The sequence below is a fragment of the Netta rufina genome (assembly GCF_964035555.1).
Source record: "Netta rufina genome assembly, chromosome: 4".
NCBI lineage: Eukaryota > Metazoa > Chordata > Aves > Anseriformes > Anatidae > Netta > Netta rufina.
The window spans coordinates 15,290,932-15,303,592 of record NC_140127.1 but is presented as its reverse complement, the minus strand read 5'-3'; the positions used below and the strand labels follow the sequence as shown (position 1 = coordinate 15,303,592).

Sequence of the window (12,661 nt, the reverse complement as noted above, 5' to 3'; positions counted from 1 at the left end):
ATAATAATAATATAATAATAATAATATATATTTCCCCTGCAGTTCCCTAGATGTTTTTAGGTTTTAATTTTAATTTGGTGAGGGCACAGTCTTGGAGATGAAAGACAACAGCTGATCTTAATAGCTTGATTTTTCAAAAACTGGAAAATTAGAAAGAGATCTCTCATAAAAAATATCTAATAATATAATTTTTTTTATTATTTCTCTCTTTTGGGAAATGGACTCCTATGTCTGCTGTGTGATTTCCTGAGACAGCTGTTTTCTGTGCTGTAATACCTGACAAATGAAAAGTCCTGCACCTAGGAAGAAATAACCCCTTGCAATAAAAGCATAGTCTAGAATATCCAGCTTTAGGTCTCCCGGTTCACGACAGACATCAACAAACCAAAGCAAATTTAGGAGAGGGACAACAAGATGCTCAGGAGGCTGGAGCACTGTCTCTGTGAGGAGAACCAAAGGAACATGGCTTGTTCAGTCTGGAGAAAAGACAACTTCTCACTGGAAAAATAAATGGAACACCAGTTTTCCAATACCTGTAAAGAGATCTTCAGGAAGACAGAGCCAGGCTATTTGCAGTGTTTCATGGCAGTAGGGTGAAAGGAAACATATCTCTGATGATAACCTCCTGAATTCCAGGTGTCTTCTGTCTAGCAGATGTTTCCTTCTCTCTTACTGTTCCAAGAGGCACTGGTTTGTATAAATGAAGTATTTATCATAGCAGCGCTTTTCACCCAGCTGAAATCCCATTCTATCAAATACCTTCTCCTGTGGTCACATAAATATTTGATTGGTGTGAAGTAAACTTGGGGAGAGCTGTTCTGAGTTATTCCTTATGCTTTCTAGGACAACATTAATCATGAGACTCATGGCTTCTCAGTGCTGGCAGATGCAGTTAAACTAATAACCATGGAAAAGGAGAGGAAAACGTAGGGCTGAATGTGCAGGTGTGGGACAGTGCCCAGGCCAAGGAAGGCATTGGAAGGAAATATTAGAGTTCCTTCGAAAACTTGGCCTTTAATATCTTTTTTTCCAGCCCCCCTACAGATAGGAAAGTTTGTGCCAGTGTTGTCCTGCCAGCTCTGCCACATCTGTGTAGTCTCAAAATCTGCATCTCAGACAAAAGCAGTGAGTGGTGGCCAAATGACAAGTGTGTCATATGAAACAAACAGCTATTGAGGCTAGACGTCAGTGAGCATTCCCTCTACCCCCCATACTTTACCGTGGGTTGGCACACTTTATTTCTCCAGTACTGAAAAAAGAATACAAATGAAGGTCAGAGTAAAGTTCAGCTACCCAAGCTCCATTCCTCATTTGCCTCCCACTCTCATCTGCTGCTCTCTTCTGCTAGCACAGGCTCTTTGCTGCAGTGTAAACAGTTTCCCCATTGCAAGCCCTTTCGTACAGAATGATCCATCAACACCACGATTAACTGATGTATGTTATTGCCATCCTTGCTGTGCTCTTCCTGCCCCTGTGAAGTTAGCTTAATGCTTAGCTTAACTCTTAGCTTAGCTTTTCTAGGTTTATTCTGTTTTTCCATTATTTTCTTCAGAAGATGAATGCATGTGTACAGTGCTTTTATGCACAGCCATCTTTTTATTTGTTTCCATTCGATTGTTTCATGAGTTATGGGCAAAGTGGAAACTAATTTATACCCTTTGTTTTTTCTCAAAATTTCACCTGATTTCTCAAATACTTTACTATTCTGGCATTCTGGGAGGGTGGTAAATGTCTGGCAAACTCATAATCCTAAAGTGTCAGCTGATCTCTAAAGAGGTGGCTCTGGTCCTCACTCCATTATAACACATGCGTGATTTGTTCTTGCCATTGCTTATTGTGCTAGTACTATTATATCATTAGGACACTGTCTTTACCTCTGGTATTAATTTGACCTAGTGAAAAATAAATCTCTTTTTTGAAATATCCAGAATTAAGTTGAATTTTAAAATGCTGAGAAATTCTGCATTTTTTTTTTTATTAGACTGACCAAAAAGTAGATGTGTTCAGACTAAAAAGTGTCTTCTAATCATTACTATTTTTTACAAGGATTATTTTTCAGACTAGATTTCTATTGCTGCAATATGTGATTTAGTTATATTTTTTAACCTTACTTGGGGACACTAAACTGATATGTAAAATGTATGGTAGTACAGTACCATAATCTCTCAAATATTTCATATATTTCTGGATAATTTACAGTCAGTTTTATTTACACTATTCTAAGTGAATCTGTTTAGGTACGTGAAGCCCCTACCAATTACTAAGTTTACTCAGCAAAGAACCTGGTGCTGTTTATACTGGCCAGTGGATGTCACTGTTACAGTATAAATCTGACAAAAAATAGCTGTGTGTAATGTTGTATAGTGCCATCAACGAATCAAAAAAAAAAAAAAAAATTTTCTTTGTAAACTGTCATGCTGTGAATCCCTTAAATAGGAGCAAAGAAGGTAAGTAGATAAATAAAAAATAAAATAAAATAAAATAAAATAAAATAAAATAAAATAAAATAAAATAAAATAAAATAAAATAAAATAAAATAAAATAAAATAAAAATCCCTATGTGTGTTAGGGCACAGTGGACTGAAAAGTAGAATCAACATGAGGTAACAGACTAAGATATCTTCTTGACAGCTTTTTGCTGCCTTTTGTCAGTCAACTACCAGCCACAAAACTCATGGCTTTAGTTCTTCGTTGCTGTTGGAAAGCTAGTTAGTTTAAACAGAATCATTGCTTAGGTTTATGCCAAATGTATGCCATATACACACACGCACACACAGACTGTATATATATATATACAAGCGTATGTGTATATATTTAAAATGTATGTATGTTTTTGTCTTAGCTGCCATGCATGACTTAATAAGTGTTGCTGATAGAGATGGAGAGATGGCAGAGTGGTGAGAAAAAAGTATGACTTGTAGGGGGCTCTGAAGATTGCTTGACATCCATCTCCCCTGAAGAATCTTAAATCCCAGCTCAGTCCCCTGATAGAGTACATAGTACATACAGTATTGTAAAGACTGTCCTGTTAGTGTGACTCTTTTCCTGGAAAAAGCAGTGAGAAATATGCATATGTGTATTTGTACATATGTGTTTGTGTAAGTAAAGAGCTCAATGTCTCGCCAATCCGCAGGTGTTCCCTGAGCAATCCTTTCCAGTCCATGCTGTCCAGAACCATCCAGGTGGTTCTTAACAACTTTTGTTGACTATGGGTTTTGCAGCTATAAGGTTTCCCAGGTAAAGTTCTAAGCTGATGTAGAATTGAGCTTTGTTCGACTCATAAGACCTTTAACAGCAGAAACATGGAAAAACATGGGGCTTTTAATTTAGGGCAATACACATTTAAATTCAAGGTGCTGACAGTGTGCCCTACTTCTCTTAAAATGTCCAGTTTGTAGTGATGTTGCTGCCTCCCCACAAGCACCTCACCACTTTTCTTCTTATGTTCCAGCACCTCTTGCTTAAGTCACGCCTGCTTACATATCTTAACCAAGTTAGAAAATCAGATTTTGCTACTAACCTGGTAAAAAAATAAAAATATACAAAAATAAAATCCTGAAGTAGTTAAAAACATGATACTGCTTTTTTGAATCTTAAAATAGAGGGTATAATGGCTGAATCCTACCTACCTACTGGCTTTTCTGATGCAAATGCAGGCTGGGGGGGAGAAAAATGTTTGCCAGGTAAGCCTCTCTGTCTCTACACACATGTTGTATTGGGGACATATTCTGGAATATTGTTCTCCTAAAATATTTTGGAAAACTGAAGGATTAGGTTCAAGAGACACTGTATAAGCTTCCTAACACAATCTTGTTGGAATATGACCTTTTTATACTTCTAAAGGAGCAAAGAGAAGAGTGCTACAGTATTCATTTTAAATATTATACTACTGTTCCTAAAGCTCTGAGTGCACATCATAAAGCCATCAAGTGCTTCTGCTGTGTGCTGACAGCATGTGCTTTTGAGATATTCACAGAAACAAGAAGTGTGTGACAGACTGAGGTGAGCTGGCATTTTCATTCTGAGAAACTGCAGTACTTGGAATTGGGCAGTGAGGAGCTACAGAAGTACTGTGTAGCTGTTGTGTTCACTTGGCGTGGGGAAATGATATCTACTGATTTCAAGTGCAAAGCATTTGTATATATTTCAAAGACAAAGTTACGATGAGAGTGTGGAAGCAACTTGCAGATTTTGCCTCGGGTGCTTTGAGAGTGACAAACATTTTTTCTGATCTTGACAGTTTGCTTCAACTGTGAAGTTCTAAACGATGCTGAAATAGGATACAATACAGACAGTTCACCTTACTCCTGCAGCAATAATAATTTGCAGCAGAAATATTCAGGGACAATGCTTAAAGAGCAATACAAACAGCTAAGCACAGCTGAGCAGGCTACCGAGACACAGCAATTTAGAACATGTGAAAGCAAAATGTGGTATGCAAGCAAGAAATAGGTATGCGCTGGACACAGTACTCCAGGTGAGGCCTGACCAGGGCAGAGTAGAGGGGGAGGATCACCTTCCTTGACCTGCTGGCCATGCTCCTTTTAATGCATGCCAGGATCCCGCTGGCCTTCTTGGCCACCAGGGCACACTGCTGGCTCATGCTCAAAAAAAACTTTGTCTGAAAGCTTTGGATTTACAGAAAAAAAATGCATATGGAAATGTTCAGGGCCCTCCCCATTGCACCCTGCTTTCTCCAGGTGAGGCCAGTACCAGTGTCTTGTGTCCTCTAAACCCCATGTGTTATCCATACAGATGTGATGCAGATGTCCTTAACCTGTGATTTGTGAAAGAACTCCACAACTCAAAGCAAACGAGTTATAAAGCAGGTATGTGGTTTATTTCAGCACCGGGCGCATGTGGGGTAGTTTCCAAAGGCATGCGCACCCCAACCCGGCAACTTGCTTTGGTTATATGCAGTAAAGAGTTACATATGCATGAAGTTTCCCAATATGCCTATACATATGCATAACCTATCTCTGCTTCATAATAAAAAATAGCTCCAAGAAGTCATTTCCATTAACTCCTCCCGTCTGCGCTTGCACAGTAGTGGTTGCTGGGGGGGTCGTGGGGATGAAGGCTGATAACTCTTCTTCATCACCACTAGCTGACCTCCTGCCTTTGTACAGACTCAGCTGCTCCTTGGCTTTTGTCCAAACCACAGTGTCGGTCTCAGCTGGTTTTTGAGACGGGTTCCCCATTTTTGTCAGGAAACATCCTCTGTGAGGGGCCCCAAGACTCCTTGTTTTGGTTAATTTGCACAGTAGTAAGCAAAGACATTCAGCGACATCTATTTTTAAAGTGATTAACAAGCCCCCACTCTTCTATCCCTGGCTTCACCCAGTGTTGCATAGCACATCAGAGAAAAAGCCCGTTAAAAAGTTGTGATGCTGAGGAGAGAGCACTAGCCCTTGTCACTGTTTTTTGTGATAAGTGGTTTCTTTGTTTTTCCTTCTTTGCTCCAGAGGTCCCCAGCATTGGACGCTGCAGGAAGGCAAGAGGAGCTGCCAGCCTGCAGCCATCCCTAGGTGGTGCACACCAGCCTGAGCCCTGCTCCCCCAGCCTGGGGGGGGACACAGCTCCTAGCTCCCAGGGCTGGCTCAGGGGGAAGAGGGCAGGGCATCCTCGAGTTTCAAAGAACCCTGAACCATCTCTATTGTTCAGAAAGCCAGAAACTCTTCCAAAGTATTTCCTGTGTAGGGAGTGGTGCCAGAGCTGCCCAGATTGTGATGTCTTGCGTGCCTCAAGACAGTATCTCAGCTGGTTGTGAGCACTGCTTGCCACATCCTCTCACGAAAAACAAAACAAAAACCAGCCATAAACCAGCAGGTGGGCAAGAACAGGGTGGAGAAGGGAAAACCCTGAGGTCTTTGATCTTTGAAGCAGCACCAGTGAAAGCGAAACCTGCTTCTTTACTACACAGTATCTTTCCTTTATGCCTCCTGACAGGTTTTGCCCTTGCCAAGGAAGGAGTTGTGATTGTGACATTCATTCCAGTCTAGGCAAAAATTCCACTCAAAATATCCTCCCTGCCCCGCAGGGCTTTTTGGCCCTTAACATTTTGGTTCTTCTGGTCTGGAGCTTTCATGTATGTTGCCATGTTTTCATGCTATATATCAGACAAGCAAATGCTGTGACAAAGCTTTTATTTGTAAGAAGGCCCTCATGAAAATGTTTGCTAGGAAAGAATTATTCTAAGAAGTCTCTCTAGGTAAGACCAGAAACATGATAAAATGAGGTTCTGAAGGACAAAGTGAGAGCACAAAAGAAAGTGGAGGAGAGAGAGTAAGGGAAAGAAACGTTCTCTCCTGAACGTTCATTTCTTCCCATGTACCAAAATAGCATCATATCAAAAGGTTTCAGCCTCAAGCATGAAGCAATCTACATTTTGATTGTCCATCACCTACTGTACAACCTTTGGCAGGGGGTTTGGCATGAGATGATCTTTGAGATCCTTTTCAACCCAGGTCATTCCATTATACTGGAGCTTCCACTTCACTCCCACTGGGGTGGCTGCCTTCCCCACGGTGCCCCCGAGAGCAGAGCCAGGGGCCACATTTTCAAACTGCTGCAATTTCCAGAAGATGGCCCAGAGCACACAGAAGACATCCCAGAATATGCAGAGGATGTCCCAGACCACGCGGAAGATGCCCTGGAGCATGTAGACGACGTCCTGTAGCACATGGAAGATGTCCTGGAGCACGCAGAAGACGTCCGAGAGCATGTAGGAGATGTGCCGGAGGATGGAGAAGACATTATGGAGAATGCAGAAGAGGTTCTGGAACAGGCGGGAGACGTTCCGGAGCACGTAGACGTTCTGGAGCACGGAGCGCTGAGTGGTTTCCTGACAAAAGATCCGGAGAGCATAGTGGCTAGGGGACCGGGACTGGTGCAGCTTTAATCATCCCCAAAATGGAGGACGGTGACGTGCACCATGCTGAATTCAGTGTTTGAGATGGCCTCCGGGCAAAACAATGCTTCTGAGGCTCCACTCTCTATTCCAGACATAGTATAACCGAATCATTACTAACTAATAAATCAATAAATACAAACCAGCTAGTCAGTATTCACACTGTGTGCAGCTGTCACGGTTTATATTAAAACGACTGCCTTTAACATGCACTGGCTGCATCTCCCTGGGACTGCAGCAATGTGGGGGGCTGGGGCTCCCCAGCAGCTAGAGCCGAGGCTGAAGCAGCACTGGGCAGTGAGGCTGGGTCTTCTCCAATGCATCTCCGCAGCCAGAGCTGGTGCCCAGCTCCCAAATCCCACCACCCTGCGCCCCATGGAGTCACCCACCAGCCTCCAATTTCCTCCTTCCCTTCCCCAACCAAGCCATGCCTCACCATTGAGCCGTCAGCGGACAGAAAGAGACGGAAAACAAGGCTGTGAGTTGCAGTCCAGAAAACAGGCGTTTCCTCTCCTGGGTCGAGCCCGTCTCTCTCCAAACCTCCCCAGCGCTTGCAGTCCGTGCCACCCATACTTTCACAGCGGAAGGAAACCGAGCTGGGGGCCGGGCGAGGAGAACCTCACCGCCCCGGGGGGCTGCACGTGATTCAGGGTGGACTTTGCCCTCCCCTGAACGCAGACACAGAGGAGCGTCCGTGCCGTGGGGACACGCTGCCAGCGATGGGGGTAGACGAGGTGTGCAGGGAGGAGCTGGGAAGCCTCCATGGCATCCCTTTGTACAAGTCCTTCATAGAGGGCTGGCCGCAGGTGGAGGCTTTCCAAGCCCGGCATGACGACCTGCTGATCGCCACCTACCCCAAGTCAGGTGTGTGGACCTAGGGGGTTTTGGGATGCTGCCGGGGCGCATCCAGCCCCTGAGACACTGCCCTGTGCCACAGGCACGACGTGGCTGAGCGAGATCCTGGACATGATCTACCATGACGGCAACGTGGAGAAGTGCCGACGGGATGCCATCTTCAACCGGGTGCCCTTCCTGGAGATGAAGGCCCCCAAGATACCAAGCGGTGAGTGGCCGAGGGCTGTGGGGGAAAGGGGTCGAGTTGGGGCATGGGTGGGGGTGTCAGAGCAGGGGGCACATCCCACTGAGCTCCCCTCCTGCAGGAATCGAGCTGCTGGAGAAAACCCCATCCCCACGGCTGGTGAAGACCCACCTGCCAGTCCAGCTCCTCCCGGCCTCCTTCCAGGAGAAGGGCTGCAAGGTAACGCTGTGGGGCTGCCCCTCACCTCTCTCCCCAGCGGGGCAGTAGGGAGGGGGCACCTTTCCTGTTCCCTCAACCACAGCCTCGGTTGTCCCTAGGTAATCTACATGGCCCGCAACCCCAAGGACGTCGTTATCTCCTACTACTACTTCTACCAGATGGCCAAGATGCACCCTGACCCCGGCACGCTGGCTGAATTCCTGGAGGCCTTCATGAATGGAAAAGGTGGGGGCTGCATGCTTGGGCTCGCACAAAAATGCTGGTGGGGAGGACATCCTCCTCCTTGCTGCTTTTCGGCTAACCCAACCCCCATCCCACAGTGGCCTACGGGTCCTGGTATGAGCATGTGAGGGGCTGGTGGGAGAAGAGGCAGGAGAAACAGCTCCTCTACCTCTTCTACGAGGACATGAAGAAGGTGAGGTGGGCTGGAGAGATGGGTGCCTGCACCTGCCCTGGCTGCTCCCCCCCTCCCCCCTATTTCTAGGGGGAGCACCAGCACTGAGCACCCCTGCCCCTGCCACCCCACAGGACCCACAGCGTGAGGTGCAGAAGATCTTGCAGTTCCTGGGCAAGGAGGTGGCGGAGGAGACGGTGGCGAGGATCCTCCACCACACCTCCTTCCAGGAGATGAAGAAGAACCCCGCCGCTAACTATGAGACCATGCCCTCCTCGATGATGGACCACAGCCTCTCCCCCTTCATGCGGAAAGGTAGGTTTCGGCCGGCGGTCCTGGGAGGGTGAGTCCCAGGCCCAGACTGCAGATGTTTTTGGGGGCCAGATTTTGCCCCATGTGCTTTCTCACCTCCCTACCCCCAAAGGCATCTCCGGCGACTGGAAGAACCACTTCACCGTGGCGCAGAACGAGCGCTTTGACCAGCACTACCAGCAGCACATGGCGGGCTCAGACCTCTGCTTCCAGATGGAGGTGTGAGGGGCGCCCACCCCCGGGGCACTGCCTGCCCCCGGCGCTGCCCAGGGCTCCCCCTGCCCTGATGGGAAGCCAGCACCGGATTCCTGCAGCCCGGAACTCGCCGGGCGTTTTTCTTCCCATAATAAATTACAATAGCCAGAGGGTGAGCATACATGTATGTCTGCGATGAAGGGCAAGGGCAGACCCTGAAGCGTGTTCTTGGTGCCTTGAGATGCCTGCAGGCACACGGAGATGCTTGCTGCGGGGACCCCATACTCCAAAGCATCACTTTCAGCCCCAGACACATGGAGCTGGCTCAGCCCACTCCTAGAAATAAAAGAGCAGTGCAAGCAGGAGCAAGGACCGTCCTAGGAGTGGAAAAACCCCAAAGCAAGTCAGGGTGCTCACTGCACCCAGGCTGACTCTGTGCCCAGGCATGTTTATGGCTCCGAATTGCTGCAGATTGCTTTGCAGAGCAGGCAGAAATTTCCATCACCGTTGCACCGGCATGGGTGTTGCAGGGCAAAGGCAAAGGGAAACACCTCCTGCCTGGCACTGGCGCTGGCCCCGCTGGCACGGTGGCATGGGGGATGTCCCTGCTCCCACACAGCTGCACCAGGCTCTTGCTCAGGCACCACTGGGACAACCTGGCCCACCGGCATCAGGGATTTGCTCCTGGGACCCAAATGCCCCCGTTATGCCCCATTTCCAGCTTTGGTTTATGAGCGTCCAAACTAGCGATGTTTGTGCGTAGGCAGTGCCCTGGGGCTGGTTTGTCCCACAGAGATGCAAACTGGATTGATCTGCAAGCAGCAGTGCTATCGGTGCAGCTAAAGAACAAACCCTTCCAACGCGTTTATTTTAGTGCAGAGGGGCATCCTCATGCACCCCCAGCTCCTGGCTTTGCCGAAGGGTGGCCCTTTCCCCAAAAGACCCGCACTCCCCCCAGCACGTCTCCCTTAAACCCTTTTCCCAGCAGCATGCTGGCTGCAGCAGGCACTGCTCTTTTGCAACCCTGCAGACTTTGGACCCGCCTTCGGGGTCCCGAGCCTGAGCCCTGCGTCTCACCAGCGAGCCGCACGCAGGTGACACCCCCAGCCCACCCCTGCCTGGGAGGGGGTGCTGAGCACAGCACCGCTCATCACAGGCACTCGCCTTGCCCCCCTTGTTCCTCCTCCCCACCCCGGAGCACCCTCTCCCACCCCCGGTGACGTCCCCATCCCCAGGCACCTCCCCGTGCCTCCATCTTCCACGCGGGGAGGGGAAAAATAAACACCCCGTTGTCTGCGGGCACGGGCACGGTGCTCCCCGCTCCCCACGGCGCCCAGCAGCAGGTAACGGGGAGCCCCCCGCCAGCCTCCGAAAGGCAAGGCCTGGATACTGGGGGGGCCCAGGGGGGGCTGGTTTCTTCACCAGCTGCAGGGCACGGGGGTGAGATGGCTGCTGGTCGATCCCCGCCACGGCAGCTCGGCACAGGGGCGCGGGTCGGTGGTCCCTGCTGGCTCTGAAGAACGAGGCTGGGATCCTCCACAAAAGCCCAAGGGGTCTGGGGATGGGCACAGGGCTTTGCTTTGCCGGCTGTGTCAGTGAGTCCCACCACTGCCCCAGTAACACCAAGAGAAAGGATTTGCCCTTTGCCCTTTGGCAGCACCTTGTTTTCCTCGAAGCTCCCTCCTGCCGCCTCAAGAGCCCAAGCTGGCACCAGGCAGGACACACTTTTTCCCCTCCCGGCACCCCACAGAGGAGCCCTGAAACGCCAGGGGTGTCTGGGCAAGCACCCCAAGAGCCCAGTGCTGGGTCCCAGCAGCAGCTCTGGGTGCTCCCCAGCTCATGGGGCTGGCTGTAGCCCCATGAAGGTGGCCCTATGAAGACAACCCCACCAGCTGGCCCTCTGTGTACCCCCCTGTCCCCACCAGGATGGCCATGATGGACACCTACATACGCCAGCCCTGGAGCACGGTGCACGGCATCCCTATGGTCTACGCCTTCGCCCAGAACTGGGAGCAGGTGGACAAGTTCCAGAGCCGCCCTGAAGACATCGTGGTGGTCACCTTCCCCAAATCCGGTGAGCGGCCCCGGCACAGGAGAGAGGGGCCATGTGCGGGAAGTGGGGGGCACTAACCCACGACTACCCAAGCTGGAATTTGGGGGGTAGCCAGAAGGTGCTGCGGTGCCTGCGATTGGGTTCAGGAGGGGACAGCAGCAGCAAGACACCGGGCTGCTCCTCACCAGGCACCACCTGGGTCAGCGAGATCGTGGACATGATCCTGCAAGGCGGCGACCCCGAAAAATGCAAGCGGGACGTCATCGTCAACCGGGTGCCCATGCTGGAGTTTGCTGCCCCTGGGCAGATGCTGGCAGGTAGCGGGGTGGGTGGGCAGTGGGTGCCCCGAGGCTCGGGGGCCAGCCTGGCCAACAAGGATGGGGCAGACTGGGCTTTTGGGGTGCACCCTGCTGGTAGCGGAAGCACTTTTTGTAGGCACGGAGCAGCTGGAGGGCATGCCATCCCCTCGCATTATCAAGACCCACATCCCGGCTGATATCTTACCCAAATCCTTCTGGGAGAAGGGCTGCAAGGTAATAGGGCTGGAGGGAACGTGCCAGGAGGGACCCAGAAGGGATAAGGGCATGACTACCCCCACCATAACCCTGCAAATCAGCACGCGTCACCGACACGGGCCTCTCCACAGATGGTCTACGTGGGGCGTAACGCCAAGGATGTGGCCGTCTCCTACTACCACTTTGACCTGATGAACAACCTGCACCCTCACCCGGGGACGTGGGACCAGTACCTGGAGGAGTTCATGGCAGGCAGAGGTGGGGTGGGACACCCGTGGGTGCACGTGAGGACCCTGAGGGTGCCGTCACCCGCTGATCCCCATGGCCACTCTCCCCGTGCAGTGGCCTATGGCTCCTGGTTTGACCACGTGAGGGGCTACTGGGAGCGCCGGAGGGAGCACCCCATCCTCTACCTCTTCTACGAGGACATGAAGGAGGTGAGGGGACGGTGCTGACGGTGGGGCTAGGGGCTTGGGGGCGCCGGGGCTGAATGCCAGCCTCTGCGCCCAGGATCCCCGCCGGGAGATCACCAAGGTGGCCCAGTTCATGGGGAAGGAGCTGTCGGAGGCGGCACTGGAGGCGGTCGCCCAGCACACATCCTTCGAGGCCATGCGGGACAACTTCAGCACCAACTACCGGGTGGTGCCCTCCAACCTCATGGACCAGGGCATCTCCCCCTTCATGCGCAAAGGTGAGTGGGCTCTGGGCCCCCCCCCCCGGCACACCACCAGCCCTCTGGGCCCTGCTCAGCCCCCTCTCGCCCCCCAGGCATCACTGGTGACTGGAAGAACCACTTCACTGTGGCCCAGAGCGCGCGCTTCGACCAGCTCTACGCGCAGAGGATGGCGGGCACCGACCTGTGCTTCCGCACGCACATCTGAGGCCCACCCTGGCCTTGCACACTTCCCCCAGATTTCTGCTTTTACGAAAATAAAAGTTTGCCTCCTGCCTTTCCCCGCACGCTCGTCTGTGTGAAATCTGCCGCAGCGCCTCGAGGAGCCCCCACCGCACTGCAGGTCGCCCT

General features: G+C 50.7%; 3 protein-coding genes across 4 annotated transcripts; 2 read left to right on the top strand and 1 right to left on the bottom strand.

Annotated features, from left to right (window-relative positions):
- Positions 1-4,844: 4,844 nt before the first annotated feature.
- Positions 4,845-7,474, bottom strand: LOC311209333 (uncharacterized protein). Its single transcript, XM_084286606.1, has 2 exons — positions 7,347-7,474; positions 4,845-6,844 (listed from the first exon to the last, which is right to left on the bottom strand). Exons 1-2 carry the CDS (start codon positions 7,347-7,349, stop codon positions 6,404-6,406), a joined length of 444 nt encoding a protein of 147 aa, XP_084142732.1. The 5' UTR covers positions 7,350-7,474; the 3' UTR covers positions 4,845-6,403.
- A 155-nt stretch (positions 7,475-7,629) lies between these two features.
- LOC311208616 (sulfotransferase 1 family member D1-like) lies at positions 7,630-9,099 on the top strand (the record flags this gene model as incomplete). The annotated part of the gene is made up of 7 exons (XM_084285452.1): positions 7,630-7,774; positions 7,848-7,973; positions 8,071-8,168; positions 8,267-8,393; positions 8,489-8,583; positions 8,697-8,877; positions 8,987-9,099. 7 exons carry the CDS (start codon positions 7,630-7,632, stop codon positions 9,097-9,099), a joined length of 885 nt encoding a protein of 294 aa, XP_084141578.1.
- Positions 9,100-10,118: 1,019 nt separating this feature from the next.
- Positions 10,119-12,587, top strand: LOC311208614 (sulfotransferase 1B1). 2 transcript variants are annotated; one of them, XM_084285448.1, is made up of 8 exons: positions 10,119-10,163; positions 10,995-11,143; positions 11,311-11,439; positions 11,558-11,655; positions 11,769-11,895; positions 11,980-12,074; positions 12,148-12,328; positions 12,406-12,587. In XM_084285448.1, exons 2-8 carry the CDS (start codon positions 10,996-10,998, stop codon positions 12,516-12,518), a joined length of 891 nt encoding a protein of 296 aa, XP_084141574.1. In that variant the 5' UTR covers positions 10,119-10,163; position 10,995; the 3' UTR covers positions 12,519-12,587. The 2 variants fall into 2 exon arrangements, with proteins under 2 accessions (XP_084141574.1, XP_084141573.1); XM_084285447.1 differs by lacking the exon at positions 10,119-10,163 and adding an exon at positions 10,309-10,412.
- Positions 12,588-12,661: the final 74 nt, after the last annotated feature.